A 27,909-nucleotide genomic window follows, 5' to 3' on the forward strand; every position below is an offset into this window, starting at 1 on the left:
TAGCACATTATGCGCCGGCAAGCGCGGTAATTAGCCGCGTTTCCTTAACGATATTTCTCGAAATCGCGCGGACCACCCGGCGGAATAGGATTTCTTCGCCGAAGCAACCGTCGTGGCTTCTCGCGAAATATGGTTTCTAATCGCGCGGCACCGGCCGTGTCGTTCACCCTCGCGTGCTCTATTTGCAACCGAGCGACTTCTGCCGACGAAACGAGAGATGGCCAAGAGGTGGGCGGCGGTGACTTCTATTTCCAATCGCCGCCGGAGAAAGTGCCGACGTGCCGGAATATCGACGAACTCGCGGAAAGAAAAGCGGAAGAGCACGGCCGAACCACTTGTTGCACTTGCAGCCGTGATAGACCGGACCGGGCTAGACTTTTCGCCGGTAAACCGGCGTGTAAACGGATAGATACAAGTTTATCCGGATAAGAGCGAGGCGCGGCGGCGGAAACGTGAAGAGAAAACGTGCGGCGACTCAATCGCGAAAAATTCAGAGGCACCCACTTTCGTTGCTTGTTCGAAAGACTCGGGTGGCGTGAAATAATTCAAGGTACGTGAGCGCGTGAGAACGCGAGGACGAAGGACCCCGGGAGGAAGAAATAAATAAAATCCTTCGTGCGAGGGATAAGGGAAAACGTACGAGCGTTATTAAGCGGAATAAAAACCCCGAAGTAGGAACGGAAGTTGCGCGGAGGAAAATAAAGGGCGCACGGTGACCGAGTGCAGGCGTTTAGCAAGTGTAATAAACTTATGGTAAACTTCGGTAAACCGTACCGGCACGCGTTTACATCGACCGCACGTCAGTTAGTGAGAACCGTTACGGCTGTGAGAATATGGAGGTGACGTGATCACGCGAGGCCCTACCACGGGACTTTTTCCGGAGCGCCTCTTCCCTACGGCCGATGTCGTCCGGAGACGTTAATTTTCGTATCGCTAATTTAAAAGTTAATTGCGCAAGGTAAAAAAAGGTCCCGTCGCCGGGACGGGATTAATTCGCGCGCGTTTGCGAATGCAGATCGCGAACGCGACCGCCAGACACACACGGGGCATTCCGATTAGCATCTCCCTTCACGGCGGATTCCCCCCTGCATGCAACCGCGCGTAAATCCTGCCCACCCACTTTATCGGAGGGTTTTCTTGCCGAGCCCCCCCGATATCGCAGGGTCTGCCCGGCAGATTTCCGGTGAAAAACACCCGGCGGCGGTCGACGCTGAGCGCCGTCTATGCGTAAATTACGCCCACGTGTGGACGCATGCAAACGAGTACCGGAGGCATCCATACAGCGATCCCGCGTCCGTCGTTTCCAGGTGAAAAACACTGCGCGCAGCACGCGAGCTTTTGCTCTTTATTTTTATTCCCATCTTGTCGCGTCACTTATTTTATTAAGACAGCGCTACGGCAATCGTGTTACACGTTACGTCGAGAATTGAGGAAAGGCCGTTCGACGATATACGTCGTCAAATAATATCGTCGTAAAGATTGCTCGCGTAGACGGATCCCGATAAGGCGCGGAACGACGATCGCCCGAAGCAATCTCGCACTCCGAAACAGAAAAGGGAAGCGGTTCCGCCGAACGAAATTACCGCGCCTTGCATACAATGGGCGGATCTCCTGCGCGCCGATAGCGGATGATAAACGTCCCTGCATTATTCAAAAATAAATCCCCGGCCCGCGATCTCGCGCTTTCATTGTGTGCGCGCGTAATAAATGTTCTCAAACAAAACGCATCCTTCTAGGACGAGGGCGGAGACAGGCGGAGCCCGGAAAATTCTCGGCGAGATGGAAACGGTCGTTCTGTCTCGCCGGACGAGCGCGTTTCCTCTTCGAGTTAATTAATTTCGCTATTTCACAACGATACTTCGGAGAACCCTTCGTCCAATCAGTATAATCTCAACCAGATTTCGCGCCGAAGAGACATCCTCGCGTGCACGTCGGCTTTTCCGAAGGCACGATATGTCAAGCGACACCTCGAGGTCGTGGCCTTTCCGCGGGAGTGACTAATTGTGGCCTCTTGAAACGTGCGAACGTCGCAGGGCGGCGAGCGAGAGACGCACGATCCCTGAGATCACGGCGGAATTTTTTTTTTTTTTTTAGGACGGGAGGAACGAAGAGGGACCGCGCACATTCCGCGTTAAATTAAGAAACGTGATTCAAATAGCAGCGAAGGATTATGCGGGATATATTTACGTGACTGGGAGACATCAAGGAGTTACTTGAAAACGGATGGCGGCGAAAAACGACGAAGCGGCGACACGGTACTCGACGACCAGGCTTTGGCATCTTCGCGAGGACGGCCTCGTCCGGGCGACGTCATCTTTCTGAGAGCGCGCAGCTGCGGTCGGTGAGAGTGTTGGGTCACGGAGAGTCCGCAGGAGCCGCACGTCGTAAATTTAGTCCGCCAAGGCGCACATTATTTCCCAGAGCGAGCGAAAAGCGCCCGGTCGCCGCTGTGCCGGCCGAAGTCCGCGACATTTGGCCGCATTGTGAGTCAATTGTGAACGAGCTTGCTCGATGGGAAAGTCGCGTCCCGCCGCCTCGCGCTTAATTACCTCCTTCGAGAGAAATAAAATGCATGGCGCCGATCGTTTCGTAGAGATACGACGGCCAGACGTTATTAAATCGCGAGGATTCGTGGGCAAATGCACGGCTGATCGGATATATGGCGCGTTTAGATCGCTTTCGAAGGGGAAGAAACCGTTCGCCTTCGCGAGGTACCGCGAGAGAAGCGAGCTCCGTCGAATAGAAAGCCGTCGGGATAATGCCAATGTAATTATCGCCGTTGTGACTATTAACGGCGGAGACTGACGTCCGATTCTCCACGATTTTAACACAACAGACTGAATCGGCAGTAAAATGTTATTAAAATCTCACCATCTCGGGCGCAAACAAGCGGACGTGTGTCAATTATACATCGCATTAATTTACAGTGAAAAAAAAAGTTTCTGACAATCTCCGTAATTACATTGTGACAATCATCGCGAGCGTTATTTTTTTTCTGCACTTGGTAGCTGTCCGATATACGTAGATTTCATGATGAGAATAGTTGCCCTGGCCACGCTCATTCGCGGGAGTGATCGAATTTGCGAATTTAACCGTTGATGAAAGTCGCCAAAAGCGACTCAGCGATGATCCGTGTTCATTAGCATAGATACTGATACAAACAGCCGATACGAACATTCCTCTTTTCGCGATCCTCCGTTTGAAGACACTCCGCGCGTTTGCAATATCGTAATTCGACGCGATCGATCAACGTATAAAAAAAAAAAATTATTAAATAAAAATGAGCGACGGTGAGATGCAATTAAATCGCCCCTTGCTTACAATATTCGAAATCGACAAAATTTCAGCTCGAGGCTGTTCGCGTGCACGAAAGACCGGTGTCTTGAGAGGTCTCGGACGCGGAAAGATCGTATTCGGTCGGAGCGATCGAAAAGTAAGGTGGCAGGTGCACGCTGACGAATAACAACTCGGCGGCCAGCTTAATAAAAACGAGAGGATGGCACGGCCGAAACTAGTTACGATTCGGTAGCACCTGTTCGGAGTTTGTTTCCGAGAAGGAGCGACACGGTAATTGCGTATTTTGCATTGAAAGCCCTTATCCTCCTCCTCTCCCCGAAAAGTGACGAACGCGGGTTGCGCGATAATTAGACTGCCGCAGGAAACAAAAATGAAACAATAAAGCAAGACGCGCGCGCTCGAAAGTAGCGCCTATAATAATCGCGCGAAATCGCAGAAGATCTCCGCGGAGCCAGCTGAACTTTCGAAGCCGATATAATTTCACGGGAACCCCGGCGCGTTTCACGTGTATCGCGAGGAACGGCGGAGAGCGACGCGCGATATACATGTATAACGTGTGGGAAAACAATTTACCTGGTCGAAAAGATCGGAGGGCGCCGGACAATTTCGCTATGTCGGCTACGCCGTAACGAACAATTTCGGGGATCTGCACGTAAGAGCCCAAAAAACAGGAAACCACGTTCCTGGCGTACCCCACCTCCCGCTGCACGCGTGTTCCGCCGCCATCCGGTGAAACCTCGCCTGGTAACGACTTCCGGAATCGTATTACCGTGCGCTCCTGAAAGACGAAAAAATAAACCCAGTAAAGCCAAGCCGACGCCGGCCGCACATTTCGAAGCGGCTTATGTTTAACAAACATCGAGTGGTGATTATAAAAAGTATACGGCGGGTATACCGAACGATTCAACACCGGCATCCTTACGGCGTAATGAATGCAATTGCGTGCGAGATTGGATTTCATTTACGGAGTCGTGCGAGAAAATCGCTCGGGCATAAGAAAAAGGGCTCTCGAGATGAACAATAGCGCGCTTGCAGCTATTTTTCAGCCGTCGGTCGTCACGGTCTGCTTGAACAAACAACGGCGCATTTTCTATTCACCTGTAAGTACACGAGGTGGCCCCCGCGTTATCAGGAACAGATCAATGCTTCCCAACCTAGCGACAGTGCAGCCAGCGCGTATGTAGGTCGACTTTATGAAAAATTCTCAGGTTAAAGATAACGGCTGCTCTCGTTCGACGTATCCATGTACGCTCGACTTTGCCATCGCGGTCTTTATGAACACTATTAATCGATAAACGAGGTTCTAGGACACTTTGAAAATTGATCCCCCGGCAAGTATTAAGGTGACGATAATTTCGAGACCTTTTGCTCATCGAACAAGTCGAAGCGTATAAACCAATTAATAATACAATTAACAAATATGCATTATTAAAAAGAAAAAAAAAAAAAACTTAACGCGACAGACACCGCCAGATCATTGCTAGTGCAATATTTTTATTGCAACACAGAGTCCTCGTCGAATCTCATTCAGGATTTCAAAAGGCAGTCATTATTCGCCACAATTTCGTAAGACTCGGACAGGCAAATGTAACCGTTACTTAACAAGCGTAGCCTCCATTACGCGCCGTGATTTTCGGCACGGCAGTCGTCACGCACAATCACGGCTATCGACAAAATATCGCGAACCGTGTCGAATTTGGATTATCTTATATGGTAAAAGCGAGCAATGACTAAGCATCGTCGACTCGGCACCTCGCGTCCGTTTTTGCGATTTCAATCTACGATCGCGTCCTAATTACGATGCAAGATGAATGGCGGGCCCCGTGAAAATCAAATTTTGCCGCTTTCCCGAACGAATTGCTGGAAGTCGCGTCGAATATACACCGGCTCGGTGTTAAAATGACTGTCGAGTAGGACCGGGTCGATATTTTGTTTGGCAGCTTGTTGGGAGCCTCGGGACGGGCTCTAATCACTTTGGAAGTATCGCAATGAACGGTGACATTAATTACCAGGGCGCGCCATTCTTCTATGCGAAAAACCGGCTGTGTTACTGACCGCTGCCGACGTTTTGTCATGTAAAAAGACAGGAGATGAATGCCCGTTGGTCCAATAATGACGCACGGTGAACGTTCGACAAGCGGTTGCTACGCGTTCCACTTTGCTGATCGTTTACCGCGAACTATTGATGATTCGATTACAGTCGCAATCTCCAGAGGTGAGCAATGTCGATGTACAATTAGTGCAAAGGAAAAAAAAAAGAACAAACTGTTGCAAAACTGCGAGACGCATTGAAAGACTCAGTTATTTGTTGGTCACTATCAGCGACAGATTTGTATCTCGAGGTCTATTGGATTCAATTAGCGCGGCAATTGTCAGAAGACATGACGCAGTACGACACAAAGATAAATATAAACCGAGACAAATGCGATTTTCTTCGCGATTTTTTTTTTTTAAGTAAAAATAATAATTTTTACAGCATTAATGAGACATAAAACATTTTTTTTTTTTTTAACTATTACCTAGCCATTTTGGAAAATGCGAAGAAAACACAAACGCTTTATGGACACAAAATTAGGAATAATATACATGTTTAATTAATCCTAGGTGATGGAAGGATCTGATAGGTGGAGTCATTAATAATAATACTGTCAGGAAAGCGTGTTAAACAGAGCAACGCCTGAGCTTTTTAACGTTAATGCTGCGCATTACACGCGGCATTGTTTTACGACGACATCGCCGTCATAATTCGCACGAGCTCGGCGCAAAAATACAATAAAAATTTAGAGCGTTCAATTTCACGCGGCTCTCGGCAAATCTCTCAAGAGCGTGTGACCCAGCGTGAACCGTCAATCGATATATAGGCTAAACCGGCTGACGTGGCTGCAAGTTTTTCATGCGTCACGTCTATTAATGTAGGTGTATATACCTGCCTACGTGCGTCGGTTTTATTTTTTTTTTCCCCATACGAGGGCCGTCGATAAAAATATCCCCCCAATATAGAGAAAATACGCGAATACATGTCTAAAAATATTGAATAAAGAAATTAATGTTTCAATTAAAATCCATTCAAATAATAAAATATAAAAATTAGAGTCGCGATAAAGATTAATGGTTATGATAAAACGCAATTTATTTAAAAAAAATTCACCACAGTCGTTGCTAATAAAGAATAAATTAATAAAAAATATTTTTTAAAAAAGACAAATTAAGAAGACATCTGCTGATAAATGTAAATGTGATTATTGATTTCGCGTAGTTTCAGTTTTTCGGCAATAAATAACGATTTAGTCCCGCCGTTAATGAGTGCGCGATGCGCGGCGCTATATAAAGATCGAATGGCAAACGATCCGTAACGTGAATTACATTAATTGCCAACAGTAGAACAACATCTCGACCGGGACGAAGGCACAACAAAAAATGCTAATCGCTTCTGCGGTTGCGTAAGCGAAATTAAACAGGAGATCACGAGGCGCGTTTCGACCTCGTTGAAACGCTCGACGTGGTTGTCGCTTACATTAAGCTTGCTGCGACGTTTCTACACGAGCACGACTTTTAATGATTAATCTACGTACGAGTGACCCCGAGACTAAATAACGTCCCTTTTTTTTTTTTACGCAACGCGATGTGGCCAGGCGGCCACGTGTGGGTCTGATAAGGATAACGCGTATCGTACGCGCTATCGGGTTAAGCCTGTAAACGCATACAGTGTATCGCACTCGATATCGCTCTCAATGCGCGGCTTTCAGCGCTTTCTGAGGACCTATCGTCGGCTATCTCCCGTTGTACAAACGCGCCGCGCGCACACATGGCAAAAGTGACGTAACTGTGCGGTCGCGAGAGTCCGTGGATTAGATCGAAACTCGCGTGTCGCCGGAGCAGCGTGAACGGAAAGCGCGTCGAAGCGCAGGAACGGAGCAGGAAATCGACGCCGTCGATTCGTTTCGATTCAGCGTGACGCGAGAGAGCGGGGCCGGATGCCCGCTTCGGCGAACCGTGTCCAGCCCGGCGTACGATCTCATTAAATTCAACATGACCCGCTCCGGTCCGCCCGCGACAGATCGGACACGGGATCACGCGGAGACCTCGACAACGAAACGCCGGAACGACGTCGCCCCCGCAGCTGCAGCCGCATAATATGCGTTTACGCGTTGATGTGCCGCCGAAAATGTCGTGCCGCGCGTATCGCGGTTGAACACCGGGTGTTATCGGCGATCCCGCAACCAATCTGGCTTCTAATAAATCGAGATCGCGTTTAGTAAGCGGTCGCGTTCCGATCTTTGCATTTCTTTTAAAAGACCATATTTTCGACCTGGACGAACAGTTCGATTTCGACGACGTCAAAGGGAGCGGATCCGTAGGTAATAACAAAGATTGAACGGCGACGTTTATTATCGAAAAGGATACCGCCGTGACAAAGAGGACAAAAATAAACGATTAATCTCCACCCCGGGAGTAACTCCGTACTCCGGCGGCCGTCCAGTGGACGACAAGGGTCAACGACCCCCGGAACTCTCGGAAGAACCGTGGAAGCGTATTAATTACAAATCGCTCCGAAGCCATCCATCGATCGACGGCCGACCATTCATCACCTGGCGATCGCTAGCACAGTTCTGAGGCGCGGAGGATCGATCGGTCGGCTGGTCCCCACTTCAGTGCCCTCCTTTCTTCCTCCACCCGCCCGTGCAGCCCCGCCGCGTCAACCGGGGGGTCAACGGCCAACGGTTAATGGTCCCTCTTTCTCTCTCTTTAACCCGCTCTCTCGCAAACCTCTCTCCTCTCTCTTTCTTTCTCTTTCGCCTCGTCTCTCTTTCGCACGCGAGGAAAGCACGCTCCGCGATTACTCGACACCCCGTCCCGCTCATCCTCTCTTCCGCGTGTACACCCTTTTCTTCCCTGTCTATCCTTCGGCTCGCTTCCACCCCCTGAGTCCTCTTCCCTCCGGGTAACACGTCCAATGGCGTGACGATCGCCAGTGCGGAATTGCACGCGCATCGGACTGATTAGGCAGAGATAGGCCCATCGCAATTATCCGCCACCTTCAGAAGCGAAACGGTGCCGGGCTGAATAGTCGTTACGGGAAGAGCTGGACTCGCGAAGTCGGAGCTCTATGGCCCGATCGATACCCGCTATCAATTCCGATCCGTATCGCGACACTTGAATATCCAACGTTGACCAAACCCACCCCGTCGTCGTTAGCCTAGTTTCCTTCGGCGGTGAAGCCCGTGCTGCATAATCCTTCCATCCGTTTGGTTCTACATTGCTAACAGCGCGACGATAATTCACCATACGCACGCGGCCGTATCGGGCCGCAATTTCTGCGGCTGATTAGAGACCGCGTTACGAAGGCACGACGATTGTATACGCGATACCGCGCGGTTATAAAACAGCGTTTCGCGAAACAAACACCGATTGCGGCGGCATCGAGATCCGCGCTCCCAGGCCGAGATGTATCATTGGCCTCGTGTAACTGTCAATAAGACTTCGCTATCGGCGCGCAGTTAGAAAATAGCGTAATCCCTGTGATCACGCAAAGTCCGAGATAATCGAGATACGATTCAACGAACGGCACCGCGTGCCGGAAGGATCGCGTATATTGCGCGAGGTTCGAGTTCTGGAAAGTTTACGCAGTTCGTCGACGAGGTTTTCTCACGCTGATGAATGGAGTCTGCGTAATGCCCCCCTGTCGTGGCTGCCTCTGGAGATAAAGCCTCATATAAATTTCAATTGTTACGCACGTTTGCGCCAGGCGCGCTGAATTCTCTCGCACGGTTCGACGAGGGTTGGAAGCCTTTGCCATTAGGAGGAAAACTGGTCGTACGTGGCACGTATCGCGGGCGGCTATCGAGCAGAACGGCTATCGCCGGGAAACCAGGTTACGAACATTGTGCTAGGTTTGCGTTGTGGAAGAGGCGTTCGAGTCGGGAAAACTGCTCGAGCACATGGACTCGTTAGAGCCGTCGTAAAATTGTCGGCGCCGATAAACGGCGACGGCACGCGGGAAGATAACGAAACGCTCGCAAATACATCAACGGGATAACGACGTTCCGTTCCCCGTGCAGCTGTGTCGCGGTTAACGACTTAATTTACTTCGCGACAGAACGTCATTTCTTTTTCCATCGAAGATCGCGGAGAAAGAGCCGTTCGCGCCGACGACTTCCCAGTCAAGCTCACTTGAACGTCGAAAAAAAAAAAGTGAAAGAAATTAACTAAATTTTCATTCGACGATATCGAAACGTCAAATGTTCCGAAGACGGTCTCGAGTCTCGAAGGCGCAATCCACGATCTCGCGGCGATCGCGAGTCCTTTCATTTACGCGTCCGTCTTTCTTTCGCGACGCCGATAGTCCCTCAAAGTCGACGCAGCCGAGTCACGTAATAAAATTATAAACCCACAGCGAGGAATGACTCGACGCGCGGGTTAAGGTCGTTACGTGGAGAGGAAATACGTGACGAAAGAAGGGAAAAAAAAACTGAGAGGAAGCAGAGGAGTGCAAGTCGGTGCATTCCGCCATCGAGGACCAGACGAATTTGCGATTAGCGATGCTTACGCTCGTTTAACGCTCGTTCGATAAAGAATTCCGTCCTTCAGAATTTTCAGCGCAACTTGAATAGCGCTGCGTCGATACATTTTCTTGACGCTACCGATACCGTAAGATAGTAGGTACTTCGGACGCAATTCACTGCGAAGTGGATCGCGTCTGAAAACAAGTCCCGTCTGCATTTTTAATTCTATTAGTTACGACACGGGTGAACTAAAGTTCGACAAACTCGCAACGAACGCAACGAGGTGACGGCCGACGAAACGGAGATTCACAGTTACGCGTGCACGCATCGGTGTCATCGACGTGCGTGGCACGACACGAGATGAGGTATCGTTCGTGCAACAGAGATCACGTAAAGAAACTCAATCGAGACGTTATCAATATTACTCAAGCATCCGCTGGATTCGAGCGAGAGTCGCTGAAACGTTCGTCTTTGTGCACAATTTAATTTTAACATCCGCGTAAAGTGCAATGTAATAATACATATAAGTACAATTAGAATAAAAAAAATGATATTAAATATGCTGTCTGGTATTCTTTTTAGTATAACGTTTTGTTCAATTTTCTCGAAAACCCTTGCGACGTGTGATAATAATTCAATGCACATCGTGGGCAATTGAGCGCGCACACGTAACCACGTCTATAATACGCGTACGTTTGCGATTGTTATCGGCGATCGAGACTTCGATGCGTCAGATAGAATACGATGGATCGCCCGGCGATCTGATCGTAGGCCGGTCCTTCGAAACGCGCACCTTACGAAGCCCCGTAAAGTGGAAAAAAAAAAAATTATCTTCCTGCGACGACGGCGACGCGATCCGCATAAATAAACGGCCGAGATAAGAAGGTAAGGTTGGCGTGGACGTCGCGGGCAATTAAACGAAATTATTTATGCTCGCAGATCGTTTGTCCGCGTCCTGAAGAAATAAACGTAGCCGCGCCCACGTGAAATCGGCCAACGCGCGTTCCCTTCCTGCCGCAGAGAGCCGCACAATTGTCGCGCGAGCATTATTATTAAAACACATTTCCCGATTGGCCACGCGGTTATTAATTATCACGCTAATTACAGAGTTTCGCCGGGGGAGGTTAAAATTTAGGGTGCCTCGATAGCCTGCCCCTTTTTTCTCATCCTCCCGCGCCTCTTTACCGCCGGCAAAATAATCCTCACGCCATTTCGCGACAGGTTTTTCCACGTCGGAAATAATCGCGATGAGAAATCACGCAACGCGAGAATCTCAATTGTCGCTTTTTACAATGATTACGTTATTAACAATAAACACATTAACAACCGATACGCGTGGGTTTTTTTTTCCTTTTTTCCTTTTTTTTCCCCCCTTTTTTTCCTCGAACCGCATTCGAGGTCAGGCTTGCGAAGTTATTATCGCGCATGACGATAACTCCGTGGGAGTTTTGCGCGAAAGCCACGCAGAGAAATTGCGCGTGCTCTTATCTGTTGACGAGACAAGCTCGTACGATCGATTATTCTGGGAGAGGCTCGAAACGTTCCTCTTTACCCCGTTCCCGCGGGCCGGCATTTTTGCGATGATTAGCCGTTCACGCTGTTTCTGCGCATTTGCATTTTAATCGTATTGCAAATTATATGTAGCTCGCTATACTCGCTATAAACATTTAGCAATCGTACAGGTATTAAGTATAAGACGGGCTTCTCCGCTTTTCTCTCTTCGACCTGTTACTTACGCATTTGTGAAGCTTCCTAAGGAAATTAATCCATTTAGCGCGTAACACATTTCTGTGTAAAACCGTGTCGTTTCCAATTCCGTGTATCGAGAGCGATTTCGAAAATTACACTTATGGCGTATCCGCGATCGCAAAGCCGGGAGCGTGTTGCGCTCGAAATGAACGAACGCGGCCGAATTGTAAATCAACGTGGGTCACCGAGAAGGAGGAATCGACGAAGTTGGAAGACGACAGTGGTTCAATAATGGGCTCGAGAAGAGACCGGACACGCCGGGATACGCGAGAGCAAAGTAGAAATCCGAGTTTATCCGAGCTTTGTCTTACTCGGTCGTGGAATCGTGGGGATCTTCAAGGGAACGATTCTCAAGGGCTCCTCTCGGCGGGCTTGGCGAAGCGTAAAAGAACGGCGAGCGAATAAAGGAAGAAGAACGAGAGTTGAAAACTTCTTGTTCTTTGAATATTTCAAATATTTTGAACGATTCCCGGGACGGCGGTGGGCCGAATAACTCGCGGAAAGTATTTAAACCACGTAAACTGCTCGGGACGTGACACAAAGTATGAAAAGTATTAACTACTCACGTGTGGCAGCGCGATAACGATATTGGCGTTTCCTTCTCCTCTGTAAGTCGCATTTTCCAGAGCGAGAGTCGTGAGAGGTAAACTCGTCTCGCAGTTGAACGGTGACTCTTCCTCCGAGTTCTCGACGGAAGCGGGCATCGTTTTCGAGAAAAACATGATGGGTGAAAACGCTTCGCTGTTGTTAGAAAATGTATCGCCAAGCCTGTAAACAATCAAAATACTTTCTGTAATTTTGCAACAATTTTTTCGCCGTGAATATTTTTTTTTTCAATATTTATCATTCATTAATGGTACAATTTTATAATTAATCAATATAACGGATATAAAAAATATAAAGAAATCTGGGATCTTCAAGTGTTCGTTAAATTTTAAACATTTATGATAATTTATCTAGATTTCTAAATAGAAACGAAATTTATTCACTCGAGAGAACTCTCGCGATCTCTAATTCTAAAGTGCTAAAACGGCATTGCCGCGCATAAGCGAAATACGTTGCCTCGATCGGTGAGACAGCTTGAGGACTCGGAAAACTTTTTGCGCCGCAATTCGATATCTTTGTCAGATGTATGACCACGTTGACGTAACACGCGACCGTGCGAGATATCAAGTCGGTCAAGATTTGCGCAGCCGTGACATTTCTTTAAGCTCGACTTTGCCGGCCGGTAGCGGCGATTGTCGAAGAAAAATCGCTCGCCACCGGTGGCTGGTGAAAGTCGAGCACAGGCCTCTCTGGGCTGCGGCGTCTTGCATTACCGCGTTAACCGTGGAAATTCAGAAGCCGATCGATTTCGATCGCGCCGTCGAGATTGCGCGACGGTATTTCGCAACGTTCCGCCGATATTAGCCTTCACGGAAGACCTATCGCCGACAATTTGGCCTTGACCCTAGGCAGGATCGCGTCTTGATCAGTGACGTCGAGTCGGCGGATCAAAAATACACGCTCTTCCCTCGCCCCATTAAATATCGAGCCCGATACATCACGCGGAGGCACGATAGCGCGGGGTAATCTCTGCTCCTTGACGCAAGCCGGTGACGCCACTCGTGCAGTCTCCACCGACACATCGTCACACACGTACAATGCTAATGAAACGGTCAGAGAAGGCAACACTTTCACCCGCGTTTTAGCTTCGCGAAACGAATTTGTGTAAAATAGCCGGCGCGTTTGTTTTACCAGAGTTTACCGGGTTACGTAAAGCTCTTACCGAGGAATACGAATTTCTCACAGTAGAAACCGCCTCGCCTTTTGGAACGACTATACTCGAGGCCTTTCGTCTCTCGTGACGTAATTGCTCGCTGCCAATGACCAGGTAATTGCACGGAACGGCCGCGTGACAGACGCCGAGGTGCGACGCGGACGTAAAAGTGCGATTCAACAAATCGCACGATGATCGCGGAGAGAAGAGTATGACTCGATATTCATTCAGAGAGGAAAACATCGCTAGCGTACGTAGTTATCGTAGTGAACCTTGCGCGCCAACGACGCCGAGTTATACATAGAATTGCGTTATGCTATTACTCATCGTGAAGTGACACGCGGCTATTACACTCCGACGAATAAAACGCCTCTCGCGTACGATGTGACGAGCGATTCGATTGGTTGCAAAATACCTTATTAGGAAAAAAAAGAAAAAAAAAAAAAAAAAAAAAAGGGAGAAAGGGGAAACGTTCTCTCGATGACGTATCGATCGCCCGAATTTCGTCAGACGTTTTAGAACGTCGCAAATAAAGACGTGTTGCCGGGCAGCGCAGGTAAAAAAGAAAAGGCAAAAAAATGTATATATATGAAATAACCTTTATAAGCGCCGCGGCGTGTATTTACTTATATTAGCTGGCTGTTGACGAATAACCTGTTGAATTTTATAGACTCGTCAAGCCTGTCGCCCCGCGAACGGTAATGTGAAAATATGTTTCCGAAGTGGTTCTTGCGCAATCGGACACTTTAAAACTATCTCGACCGGCCGGTGGGCTCGTCTGGAGGGCTCGAGCAGATCCCTTGAAAGCGACACCGGCGAGATCGGTTGCGCTTCGAGTGCTCGCGAAAACGTCTATTCCACGTAGCCACGTTTCCCGGTGACCGTCACGCGGCTGCGGCACGCTTATGGTACGTTCCGTACGCTAGACGATGAGTCACGCGAATGAAGTCATTTATGCCGGCAATAAAAAGAGAACCGCGACCGCGAACTTTCGAAAGCGCCGTTAACGAGCGCGGCTCGCATCGAAATGCAAATAAGTCTCAAAAGCGAGGCGGCGCGCTGATTGCCTAAAACCGTCACGCCAGAACCGCAATTCTGGTCTCCAGCTTTCGAGCTGTTTTTTTTTTTCTTCGAGCCGCGCGGAAAAGCCGAGGACATTCGGGAAATTCGCGCGTATCGCGCGCGGTATCGCGCAATGTGTCATACGATGCGAATAAAAAGTTATGCGCCATATGCTTCGTGGACTTGATCCCGCGCGCAATAAAGGTGTACCGTGATTCCTTTCCCGAGTGGAGTTTCTTTATTTGATCGCCAATACCGCTGGGAGATTGCTTCTTCGCTTTAACAATTCATAATTCAAGATACGCGAGTGCTGTCGAGAAAAAAAAAAAATCGCCTGTTGTAAATCAGCGTATCTCATCTGAGGCTATCTATGCCGCGCGTTGATGCCGATCGAAGGATTATCGCAAATCACAACAACGGCATTCCGATCGCGAGATAAATCGTGGCGGAAAAAACGCGGAATATTAATCCGGACGTGCGTTGCAGGTCGTAACGTGATTGCATTTCGAAAATGAATACCGGGCGCAATAGCTGACGAGTGTACGTCGCGTTTAATCATGCACTTAGCTTTATCTGTCGCGCCTCGTTACCAGCCGGCAAGAAGGTCTTTAATAACGACTCTAAATTGGAGCAAGGCGTAAACTTGTAACCTGTAGCGGTGTTATTTTCCACTGGTTGGTTAGTAATACATATATCTTTTCACCGTTAGTCTAACCGGCGCGACGATCGCGCGCGTTTAAAAGATAATTGTCTCCTCGGCGGTTACCTCAGATGAGCCAGCATCGCGTTCCGCCCGTGATAATCTCGTTACAAGGACGGTTATCTTATTATACACGCCTCGTCATATGTCGAAGTTTAGAAGGTGGTAGGTGCGGTTGGAGAAAAACGCATCTCGCGCATACGCGACAAGCTCGAACCGACGCCGTAGAATGCTTATCGATTGTTAACGTTTTACGCGCGCGTCGCTATCCACCTAGATGAGACGCGGATATATCTTTTCTGAGCTCGCGCGATTCTGCCATCGTTTCAAAGCGCGCTGCGAAGGGCGTTTTCACGGAAAACGAGCGACGTATGCAACAGCCTGTATCGCGCGGTACCTTTTAATAGCACTGGCTTATACGCGCTTCACGTACGTGCGCCGACGTCGTTCTATAGGTGCACCGACGACGCTGCCAGAAGCGAACCGTCTTATCCATTTTCGCGTAAGGTTAACGACCGTCGGGCTTGCGAAACTCCCGAGCGGATCAACGGGGCGAAAGCCTACACGCAGCGTCGACGGGTAAACGCGGGATGCACGCGGCGTAATTGGAAACGCCCGCGTTTAATGTCCGCGGGCGAGCCGAACTTTCCGGGCACTATAAAGCCGCCGGGGGTTTCCCGGCCCGATTAACCCGTAAGTACGGTCGCGGAGTAATTAAAACTTGCCAATTTAGCGGCGCAGCCTCGCGTAGCGGAGCTCGAACTGAAAAGCGGTCGCTCGGTGTTTTCTTAAAACGATTTACCCATTACGGGCACGATAACGAGGGAAAAATGCAAATAAATCATGTCTGCGGCTCGCGATTAAGTATGCAGATGCGTAGATAGATTTCGCCGGTGAGATTCCCGCGCGCTCACTTCAACGGGACTGTTGGTCCAGCCCGGGCAACAGTCCCGTCTCGAGTGGAGGTGAAATGCATCGGACTCGGCAATTTGTCGAGCGGCGCTTTCCGACAAGTTCGCGCGAGAACACGAACGTTGCAGCTGCGAGCCGAGTGCACTTCAACGTGGGACAATGCGCCGCGTCCCGAGGCAGAAGGATATGCAGCGAGAAGAGAGAGAAAAAAAAAAGAAAAAAAAAAGGCGACGGGAACGGCGGTGGAAGAGGCTCGTCGTTGTTCAGTGATAAGAGGCGGAGCGTGTGATTGAGCGAGCGTAAGAGAAAGGGGGGAAGGCGCTAAAGGAAAGAGAGCGGTAGACGGAATGACAAGAAAGGAGAACCTTGTTCCTTTCGTCGGCAATCGATAAGCGCAATTAAGATTCGTCTTTGAAACGAAACAGCGAGAATGGGAGTCTGTGCTAATGACGCGGGGGGGGGGGGAAAGAAGGGGGATCGAGAGAGGAAAATGCGGAGAACCTTCCGGCGAATATCGCCGGTCTAGCGACTACGCGTTGATTCAAGTGCCTTTCGCGTCGACGAAACGTTGACGGATGTTAAAAGAGTCGTGAAAAGGAGAGGTTTGCTCGTTACATCTGCTTTAGTATTTACACTCAACTTACGTATGTTTGATGTCCGCGCGTCATCAAAATTGCGCGGCACCGTCTTTCTCCCCTCAATCACGCGCCTCTTTCGCTTATCGTTAAAATCCCGACGCCCGCTGTCGGATAAGACTCGGTCGAACTCAACGGTCTCTTCGAGGCATTGCGCAACATTGCCGAATGGCGTGCAGCTGGCAGGCAACAAAGTGCGATACGCAGCTTCAGCGAGGAACAAGCCGTAGGTCGCGCGGAAGAGATTGGCAGAGGATGCTTAGGAGGGTGAAAAGAGAAAGAGAGCGGGAGAGGTGAAGCTGAAGAAGAAGGGAACTTCGTGCTGAACAGAATCAGCAATTCTAACTTACGAGGGGGCCAAGCGACGTTAGGGGGGTCGGAGCAACAACCGACGTTGACCTCCACGACAACCATCGTCGGTGACTGCGGTGGCGGCGGAAACGACGAAGACGAAGACGACGCCGACGACGACGGCAAAGACGAAAACCACGAAGATGGAAGCCGACGGGCGACGGCGGATTTCTTATTCCCTTTTTCTCTTTTCTCGCGCGTAATAATTTCGCCTCGATTTGTAACGCTGTTCGAGATCGTCTCTCCTACATCGCGACGGGAAAGCTAGCTAAGGACCTCAGGAAAGAATACCCGATCAGGTTGTTGAACCAGGTCGAGCGTAGAAAGCACAGCTATGACAATGGTAACGCGCGCCCTTTGGGCGATCCATTAACCTTTTCCCATCCCGGAGTACGCGGGAAGCTCGTAACGAGCGCGGCGTAGTAGTTTCAGATCAGTGCTCGAATCAGAAATCATTATAATGTAACAGGATAGCCGCGAACAACTCGAGCGCGCGCAGCACGAAGCGCAGATCCTGCGATCTTAGCATCATTGTGGCACCGTCTCGTTTCATCTCATCGATTTCCACTTCACAGCCTTGTTCTTCCACGGCGATGTTTCGCTCAACGCTCGCAGCTCGAGGACGGTCTGTGAATTTCGCGTATCGAATTTATTCGTCTTTCCTCTTCAGTTACGTCACAGCCGCGCAAACTTTGATCTCTCTTTTACGTGATAAAATTTACAACTCGATATATGTATGTATAAAGTACAAATAACCTGCGCGACTTCAGAAGAGGCCTTATCGCTGAAAATTTGTTTTTTAGAAAGTTTAATAATATCTTTACGCTTGCAGAGAGTAGCACGCGTAATTCTGCGAGCGTTCTCGCAAGTTATCTCGAAACATTTCTGAGAACGGCTATATTGAGAGTCCCGAGAACGTTAGCGTGGCTGAAAAGTAATCTTCAATTTCCCGTTTGCGGTCGCTGATGCATGTAAAAAAAAAAAAAAAGAAATTGAAGAAAAAAAAAATATTTAAAAAATTACACACTATCACTCCGCGAGTATTCGCGATAGTGCGCGATGTAAATGGATTCGCTTCGCCGGGATCGCTGATTTAATTTACTGATATTTAATCGTGCGTCTTCCGAGTAAGCGATTTCACTCGCAGAACTGTCGTCTTTGCAAAATTTATTTGACACAAACATCGGACACCACTTCGCCGCTGCTAATGTCTCAAATAATTAAAAGAATTTCGTAGTTGTTGCACCAACGGCGTTGCTTCGTTATTACGTATACCACATATTTGCCGAACTTATTGCACATCTGTCAGTAACACGAAGCAAATTTAGAGACGCTAAAATTGATTGTTCGGAGTTCACCTGAAAACGTCGAACATCTCGCGATGTTTACGGTCGATTACGCTGATGCACGCAACTCCTTTCGCGGCGCAAAACTCTTATATTTCTGCTTTACGCTGCAAACAGCACGAAACGGTACACGCACGGTAAGATGATCGGGGTAATGGACGGCGAAGATTGATCGACACATTTGTATTATTTTTTTTTTTTTATATTCATGAAATTTCATAAGCACGAGGCCTTTTGTTTTTATTATCTCTGTACAAAAACAGTCGAAAAAATTATAGATTTTCTTTGTTAAAGATTTAATTTTTTCTCTGGAGCTTCACGGCGTATGTACAAGCGGGAAATAATTAGCCAATATAATCATAAATCTAAAAACTAAATATAATTATACATTGATATAATAGATATAATAATTATAATCCATTATAATTAATAGTAAATCTACGAGTCTACAGATTTGAGTACGTGTGTAAATGTGTTCGTGTATTCGAGTATTCGCGATTTGTGTAATACGTATTATGTCCGTGTATTGGACGTGAACGGGGTCTTGTTTGCGTGTATGTGTGTTTTGTGTGTATGTATGATATACTCATGGACATGCATGTAGACTTGTAAAGCGAATTTTATACAGAATTCATTGAGTGGCGTCTCGCCTCGCAGTCAACGCGTAGAAACGAATGGATCATTTTTACTTTTTTTTTTTTATTCGCGCTCTCCCTTCGTTCTCTCCGAACGACATATCAACCGGACAGGGTCGCTGAATTCGCATTTCGTAGGGCCACGTAGCAACAGTTATCTCACTCTCTCTCTACAACACTAAACGAAAACCGCTACGAGTTCGCTAATTAATATTCGCAAGTAACGTCATCACAATCAGCATTATCATGGGATTCGTGGCCCGTCTTGATCGAATTGAACTCCCCCGTCCACTTCCCTCTTTCCTCACTCACTTTCTCTCTCATTCACGCACTCGTTTACCATTTCTCTTTCTTCTCCACATTTTGTTTCTTTCATCTTTCAGTACCAATCCTTATTACAATGTTACCAAGGATCTACGTGCTTCTTATTCACTCCATCTCTCTCTCCTTCTTTCTCTCTCACATACACTCACTCACTCTCACTCTTAGTAAAACGTTTTCCCACCTCCGCATAAAAGGAAGATGACTTTTCCAAAAAAAAAAAAAAATAAAGGGAAAGCACTCGACGAAGAGCCGGTCCTAAAGTTCCATTTCTTTCGCCGCACGCGATATTTTCTCACTCACAGCCAAGGAAGAAAAATTTAGAAAGTCGAAGCGCAAAAGTCATCGATGCCGGGCAACATGTCAACGACAAATCGGAGAAACGTGACGTTCGGCGAGCTTATTCCTCGACGAAAATGGGTTTTGAATCGGTCAGAAATCGCGATCCACCACAATTTTATCCGACGAAGTGAATTCAAAGCTGACGCAACGAGGATAATTTCATAATAACGGTGAAACAAGCCGGTTTACCAACACTAATCGGCTGAGATTGTGATTTAACATTTTTCGTTGTTCTTCCGTTGCATCACCGGACATAATGACAAAAATGGAAAAAGAATATAGTTAATTAACAATTAAAACTGATGTTAGCGACACTGGTTGTATCAGAGGAATAATTCTCGTCCGCTTAATCACGATGTTTTTAACGCGGAATACGTCACGCTCTTCTCATTCGTTTGAGCACGTCCCCAGATTAATGTGACATCATTACGAGATTCGAATATAATTATAATCTCAATAATTGCACGTTTTCCTGAAAAGTAAAACAATCGTAAAATAAGTAAGATTTACGTACTACGTTTTTGTTTTAATAAAACAAGTCAAAGAATGACAAAGTTGCCTGAAGAAAAATCTTTTTTTTTTCCTTCTTCTTCTTCTTTTTTTAAAGACAGTTTAAATTAATTATATTGCAAACGTTTAATTCCAACATCTTCCTTCCCTGGCTCTATCCTCTTACTCCTTCACTACAATCATGCTCTCTCTATCTCTTTTATTCAGTCTGACCACACGCGCTCTCTCTTTCATAAACTTTCTCCTCCCTTCTCTCGCGAATCCTCCTCTCTCTCCTTTTCGCCGGCCGAATCGTGTTTCTTTTTTTATGATTTATCTTGATTTTGTCTCGTTTTATTTAAAAAAATACTGAATTAGTAACCAAGCTAAAATCACAGACTGGCTGGTGATTCGTCCCAGCAGATTTGTACAAATTCCTCCTGAAGGTCTCTCTTTCGCTCCGTTCTCTCTCTCTCTTTCTCTCTTTCTATATATACGTGTATATATATATATATATATAATATATATATATAATTACAAGTTGTGTATATATATGTATATAATTATGTATATATAATATATGCGCATATATATATATATAATTACAATTTATTCGCAAAGTAAATGTAATGTGCTCGCACAATCTCCTCTTTCGTCCAGCCTCCCCATTTTCCCCTTTTTCTCTTCCTAGCATTTCTCGTTCTAACGCATCCTCTCATTCTCTTTCTCTCGCTCTGTTGGTTCTCTTTCTCTCTCTCAGCGTTCGTCGATATTTATAGTGTTCTATGCATGCTTGTGGGAACGAATGAATAACACATATTCTATATATGTATATATATATATATATATATATAATTGTATAACGCAGACGAGCGCGCCCTTCTCGATCCGTTTTCCAGTGGGAACCGAAAACAAAAAAAAGAACGTGCCTTGTCAACCGGCGGCAGGAAAATAATCACCGAAGGACACGGCGGAGATCTCACCGCCCGGCTCTCACACTTTCTCTCCGGCTTCGTCCCGCACTACTTTCGACAGATTATATATTCGAGATCGCCGGTGTGTTCTACAGCCACCGATGTGGACGGCTCGTAGCGTATGTTTCTTCGATACTATTGAGAAAAATGAACGAAACAACTGTCTTCGCAGCGACGAGAGCTGTTCTTTCGGCTCGATCGGTTTATCGCGGTGATGTTAATGAATACCCGGGGTACGTGACGCGATTCGAGTCCCCCGATTACTTCAGCGCGAGACGACAAAGCCGCAGAGGACCGAGGAGATGTAAGTAAATACGAGATGAAGCCAATTTCGTCCTGCCGTCGTTCGCGAGCGCGTTTTTTAAACCGACGACGCGATTAAAAGCGCGTTATCGCGGGATAAAATTTTCTGCACATGTATATGTAACATATGTATATGTACCATTTACAAACCGGTATGTATAGTAAGCGCACACGCCGCTTGCGTTTAGGTCGTTAGATACGGAAATTGCTTATATTGTCGCTCTATTCTTAGTGTAATCACAGACATGGTTTCTATAAATTGCTACGTACAACAGAGCCTTTTCTCTCGACGCCGAATGCTCTTCCTACTCCGCTCCCACTCTCATACAACCGTTCGATCTTTCGTGCGTACATATCACCCACGCATGCATACAGACATACGCACAGACACATATTCTCTTTCACGTGCACACCCACCTTCGGCCTCACGCATTCGCGGAAAACTGATAAAAATTTTTCTTTTTTTTTTCACGTGTGCAACGTGGTGTAAATATCGAGTCCAATTTGAATTTCATGGGCGAGCTGGAATCGCGCTTGGTAATCCAGCGGCAACGCGAATATCATTCTCATTACTGGCGCAAACCTATCGGCTCGTCAAGTAACGGCAATTGAACAGATCTCGATGCCGCGAGAGCACGAAGCAGACGCGTGATTAATCGAGCGAACTCGATTATTATTGCCGGAGCGAGCGCGCGTTACGTATCGGGTGAGTGCCATACACGCGCATTCGATCATTCTCACTCGGTCTTTCTCTCGCGGAGCCATTCTTGCGGTCACTCCCGAAACATCGGCAGAGAAATATTCGCACACGCCACGCATCAAACGACTCACCATCCGAGACCGACTCTCCATAGTAAAAACACGCCCGGGTGCCTTCCCGTGGATAAAATCACAGCAATTTTATACACCGTCGTGTTTTCTCCCGCTTTCTTCCATCTCGACTCACGCGAGGGATATAATATACAATTCGTCGGTTATGCACACGCCCGGGGGCGACTCCCGTCCTCTCCTTCGCCATCGCGCGTGTACACTGTGCTCTACATACATAACGCTTTTATATATAATATATACATACATATATGTGTGTATATATATGTACATATAACTCACGCGCTTTCGTAAAATTTGTACGTGTTTTGTGTATAGGTGTGTGTATGCACATTCAGACTTTGCGATTTGTACTGTCGAGAATCGCTGTCGGATAGTTTAAACCGCCGATGATATGCGCTATCGAGAGCCGTTCTCGAGAAATAGAATTCGCAACTATACATCGAATTTGAAACTCCGCTATTACGTCGCTGCAAATGTTCTAAGATTGATTTTTTTTTTTTTCTCACAGAAAGTTGAAATTAGTCGGGTGCACAAGTATGGAAATGACGTTGTGAATTTTATGTACTTTTATCTTGACGTGACGTTAACGAGGAGCAAATTCGATGAATCGACAGGGCGATCCTGACACTTTGCGACATCGACGACGACCTCCGTCGCAATTGTTTGCCCGAAGCCCATCGGCGCGTGTCTAATTTTGTGTAAATGCATCGCGGGAGCTTGGGTGTCGTGTTATACATTGTGTGGCTCGGTGGTAATCTGCATCGACAGTGCGAAGTCCAAGAAAAATATCGACGGCGAGAACGGAGAGCGATCGACCCTCGTGTCCCGATTCCTTTGTGGCACTAAGCCCTTTTACGATCGTACAAACCGACGCGAGATGGAGAATATGGAAATTGAAATAAATTTCATTTATATACAATTGCAAGAATTATCGAGTCCAATCGACGTGTTCGCGCTTACTTTCTCCTGAACACCCTAAGTAACTGAACAACCAGCGGAATTGTTTCGCTTCAATTTCAGCGAAGAACAAGTATTTGCTTCTTTTTTTTTTTTTTTTTTTTTTTTTTACATCAAGAGGTATTTGCGAGTTGACGAGAAGCGTAAATGCTCGCCGGTGCGCGCGAATCTCAATTCGCGAGCCGACGACGACGAAAGTACGTGGAAGAAAGACGCTGGTCATTCGAGAGGATGCGAGAGACAGAGAAATTGTGTGTGCTACGCGTGTTTTTCATGTGTAAAGACATACATGTATGTTACTTATGTATAAATGTAAGAGTACAGATTCCTTTACTCCCTCGGGAACGCAGGAAGGGCGATGAGGCTGGCTGGTCTTCGTTGTTCCTCCCTCGCGTGGCTGCTGTCGTCACGAGAGACACTCCGGGGCAAGGGGGGGTTGGGGGGGGGTTACGCGGGTGGAGGAGGGTGCTGAGATCAATTAGTCGGCTGCTGAGAGAGCTCCGAGCTTGCTCCATTCTTTCACGACAGTCGCGGAATCCACCGACGAAGGAAGCCTCGCCGATAATCAGACGACTTCGACGACGAGACGATTCGGGAAAGCGCCGTCGGCAGCAAGAGTCGACTGCTCCGCGCTTCGACCCGCATTCGTCCCTTTTCCGTTTTCCGTCGCGACGTAGTTGTTTCCATCTCTTCGTACCGTCGATCTTTTTATTTTTTATTTTTTTTCCTTATTTTTCTTTTTTTTTTCTCTCTCTCCGAACGCGCACAGACCGGTCGCCCGGGAAACGCCTTTCTTTTCTCGGAGATGCCTTTCTTGTTAGCGCTCAAGATTCTTCATGCGCGAGAGGAGGATCGGGGGAAGCGCGAGACTAGACTAGAGTCGAGTTCGAGTCGACCGACGCGCGTGGACGAGCTCGCGTCTCCCGAAGGATGGACTCTCCCCCGCGTAGCAGGAACTCACTCGGAGGGACGAGGCGCGTCCAAGTTTAACGCCGCAGATCACCGACGGATGATGATGCTCCGTTTCATTTTTTTTTTTTGTTTTTTTGAATTTTTTTTTATATAAATTTTTCATTGAAGATGAGAGAGAAAGAGAGAGGTGGGGAAGGAAGAGGGAGAGAAGGAAGAAGACGGCGATGGAGGAGAACCGACTCTTCGCTCCAGACTCTCGGTACATCGAGAAAGGGAGGAAAAAATTGGAAAGAGAACGGGGGAGGTGGGGGGGAAGAAAAGAAAAAAGGTAAAACGCACGTACGTTTGGAGTTCACGAAAAGGGTTTGAGCGCGCGGGCCTGTTCCGGACCGACGCGACACGCAGGATATCACATATCACGAGATGCACGTGCGCTTATTAGATCATTTCGAAAGCGTGAACGCGAGCGAGCGCGGCGACGAGCCCGGCGATTCAGCTGGAGACGAACGTGGCGATCTGCTCATTGAACTGCGTGTGTTGGAGTAATAGGGAATCCTTGCAGCTCTCGAATTGCTGTTGCTGCTGCTGTTGTAACGGCGGCGGTGGCGGCATAGACGGTGGTTGCTGATGCTGCTGCGAGTGATGTTGATGCTGCTGAGTCTGCACAGAGATCTCCTCCACCTTCTCGGCCTCGGTGCGCTCATATAACACGCAAATTGAGCCGTTCTCGCCGATCCTATACGATACCTCCGACGGGTCGATCCACATGGTGAGCTCGCTCGGAAACAAGCTGTGCAGGACGGTCGGCAGCAGACCGACGTTGGCGCCGGCTTGCGCGATCACCGGGTCCATTTTACCGTTGATGCGTATGCAGCGATAGCCGGAGCCCCGATTCGGCCGGTCCGGAAACCAGTGGTCGCGGTAACGGTGACGCAGCACCTCCGTCAGGGACGACTTGAACATCTCCAACTGCCTTTCCGTCAGCTGACCCGCCTGCAGGCGCAGTAAATGCACCAGGAAGTCCGCCGCCGACACGATTTCCAGCCTCATGGTCGATGGTGACCCAGGGCGAAAGTGACGCCGACGAAAATTTCAATAAGGAAACGCGCGCACACACACGGCACACACCCGCGCGCGCGCACGGACGCACGCATGCACGCACGCACGCACACTTTCTTTCCCCCTCGTTCCCTCGCGATGGGAGTCACGCCGATGACGCACTTGGTTTCACCCGGGTACACAAGCACTGTCCGTCTTTCTCCGTCGCTCTCACTCTCGCGGTGGTCCAAGGGCGCAACCCGGAGCCGCGAAGCGCTCCGCGTCGTGTTCCACGCTTATTGACGAGCGCGGTCGGCGGTACGCGCGTGTCACGGGTCACGGCGCGGCGACGAGTAGTAGGCCCGACGGCGCTGATGCCGAAAGAGGCGCACGGCACCAGTCACCACAAAATGGCGTCCACGCCACGTCGCTGCGTAGCACTCTGCGGCGCTCGTAGCAGCACGTCGTCGACCCTCCAGTGCGACGGGCTAACCGCCGGAGCGTCCCACGAGAATCCTCGCCGATGTTGACGCGACCCGTCGCACAGTTGCAGGTGGGACGCGGGGGATCGATCGCTCGTACGAGCGTCCACGCGGCGTCGTCGTCTCTTCCTCGCGGTGGCCGCCTCGCTCGCTTCCGTCGCACGCGATAACGCGCGTTTTCGTCGCGCTCCGTCTTCACCAGATCGATTCCGACCGATCCGGCGCTCGCGGACAGTCCGATATCGCCGATGGACGTCGATCTCCTCTTAAGTCGACCGGCGGGAGGGGGGAGGCTGGGTGGTCTTCGCAAATCTTCCGTTTTTCTTCCTTCTCTAAGCTCTCTCTCTATTTCTCTTCCACTTTTTCTCTTCTCCGTGCTTCGTGGGTCCAATAGATCGGGCCGACAGTCTTTCTCGCGCGACGCTGCAAACCACCGATGCGAACCAGCTCTTTATCTCTCTCCCCCTCACGCTCTCTATCCAGCTCGCGGAGGTTCCGCGTACATCGACTGCCGACGACTTTCTAATGGCAGCGCTCACGACCGTGGACGGGGTAGCCTCGTCCCTTTGTTCGCGTCACGTCGACCGGGGGATACGTATCGCAGTGTCCGCCAATCGGGCACCGACGATTTCCACCGCGGTGGATGGTCACATGACCCAGCCGTGCTGCGCACCAATTGGTGTGCGCCGGTGCCTTGGCCGCGTCCCGAATACACGGATCTCGTCTGCGCGGCAGCCCGTGGTTCTCAAAGCACGTCTCCGGGGCCCCCGCTCGGAAGCGAGCCCGTCGCGATAGGGAACTCGCCTCGCCATGAGAACCGAACGTTAACCACTTACATTTATACATAATTCAATCGTATCGCGCGCATGCAGAACAATCTGTATTGAACGCCACTTTGTTGTCTTTGCTCGCGCAAACAAAGGCGGACCGGCGCTTCCGATTGTTCCGCGATCGACCCTCCGCTGACGCCCCTCCGTCATTTCTTTCGCCCACGAACCGCGACGTTTAATTGAAGGAGCAGCGCTGCACCCAAAGGTGCACCCAAAGGTATCGGAAACCTGGCGTTCTTTCTAATGATCACTCGTTCCCGTAAAACGTTTCGCTATATGTAGAACGCGCTATAGATAGACCAGAGTTATATACCTTCCCGAATAAAAACGCTCGACAGGGAACATTGATCGCTATCGATCGTTATCATCGAGCACGGCGGTCTCGAGATAGGCGGAAAATAAATTTAGGGACTCGTCATCTGTTCCGTTCCCCCCGGAATAAAAAATAAAACACCTTTCGATCGTACTCGAGTTTATCAGCGCAGCTGCATTAAATTCAAGGATAGTTAATCATTCAAACACCACGGTATCATCCAGTGTCGCGTAGCCTCGAAGTCGTACAGATAATAAAGCTGCCGGCGCGAAGCCAAGGCGAATACTTTGTTTGCCTTCGACGCGCGAGCAACAAGAGTGAGAAAATTAAAATCGCCCCGCCAGCCTTTCGTCACGCTTCTAATTGCTTGGGTAAGCCCGGGCCTCGTGAGCACCACTGAACCCCACGGGTTTTTAAGGGCGAACCCAAACGAGGGAACGAGCGTGCAGGAAACTAACGCCGACCGCTAGAAAGCGCGTAGGCTACAATGCCGTACGACCGACAACACGACGAGCGCTCAGGGTAAAGCGTCATGAAAACCACTCCGTCCGGGATTTAGCCTGAAACTCGAACAACGAGCTCAGCGGGGGGAAAGGGACGGGAAAGGAAAAAAAGCCCCGGCCCCGTTCCCGCGGTGCTCTCTTCCCTTAACCCTTTGACGTGCGAGCCCCCGTGCCCCCTTCGAAACGCTTCAGTCGTCAAAATGGAAGGGAAGACCGACGTGGAAATCATTTCTTTGGCTCGCGTCTCGATTCCTTTGTACGCCCTACATCGTAGCGTGCGCGCGATAGATACGCTTGCGTTTAGAAAAAAAATAAAGGAAAAAAAAAAACATATTAGGAGAGTCATTGTACCTAGATCTGAGATTTAGAACAACAGCCTCATGGGACGAGCTCTCGGAGTCGGAGAACTGCGCTCGGAGGGAAGGAATCGCGTGCTCGACGCGGGCGCATTGTCGCCGCCGAATTACGAAAGTCCGGCCCGCGCCGGAAGGTGAGCCGGAATTCGACGTATCCACTCTTCGCAAAGGTATGAAGGCGGATCTGATTTGCCAACCGCGTCGCTATGTGGAGCATTTCACTCGTAATTCCGGGAGTTCGCCACTGCCAAGTTGGCAACTGAGCGCCGATCGATAAGCCCGGATTATCGTGGGGTCGGCCCCGTGGAA

The 27,909-nt window shown here is 48.8% G+C and overlaps 2 protein-coding genes across 2 annotated transcripts in view; both read right to left on the bottom strand.

The window, feature by feature from the left end:
* Ipk1 (Inositol phosphate kinase 1) overlaps nucleotides 1-27,909 on the bottom strand; it is a 71,520-nt gene that overhangs the window by 6,421 nt on the left and 37,190 nt on the right. The window contains exons 3-4 of the mRNA XM_070664364.1: nucleotides 12,116-12,317; nucleotides 3,871-4,075 (exon numbers count right to left, since the gene is read on the bottom strand). Coding sequence (XP_070520465.1) covers nucleotides 3,871-4,075; nucleotides 12,116-12,271 — 361 coding nt within the window. The 5' untranslated portion in view covers nucleotides 12,272-12,317. The remainder of the gene's footprint in view (nucleotides 1-3,870; nucleotides 4,076-12,115; nucleotides 12,318-27,909) is intronic.
* On the bottom strand, nucleotides 18,495-26,157 carry LOC139107100 (protein BTG2). Its single transcript, XM_070664391.1, has one exon. It carries the CDS (start codon nucleotides 25,126-25,128, stop codon nucleotides 24,571-24,573), a length of 558 nt encoding a protein of 185 aa, XP_070520492.1. The 5' UTR covers nucleotides 25,129-26,157; the 3' UTR covers nucleotides 18,495-24,570.

The sequence above is a fragment of the Cardiocondyla obscurior genome, linkage group LG12 (genome assembly GCF_019399895.1).
Source record: "Cardiocondyla obscurior isolate alpha-2009 linkage group LG12, Cobs3.1, whole genome shotgun sequence".
Taxonomy (NCBI): Eukaryota; Metazoa; Arthropoda; class Insecta; order Hymenoptera; family Formicidae; genus Cardiocondyla; species Cardiocondyla obscurior.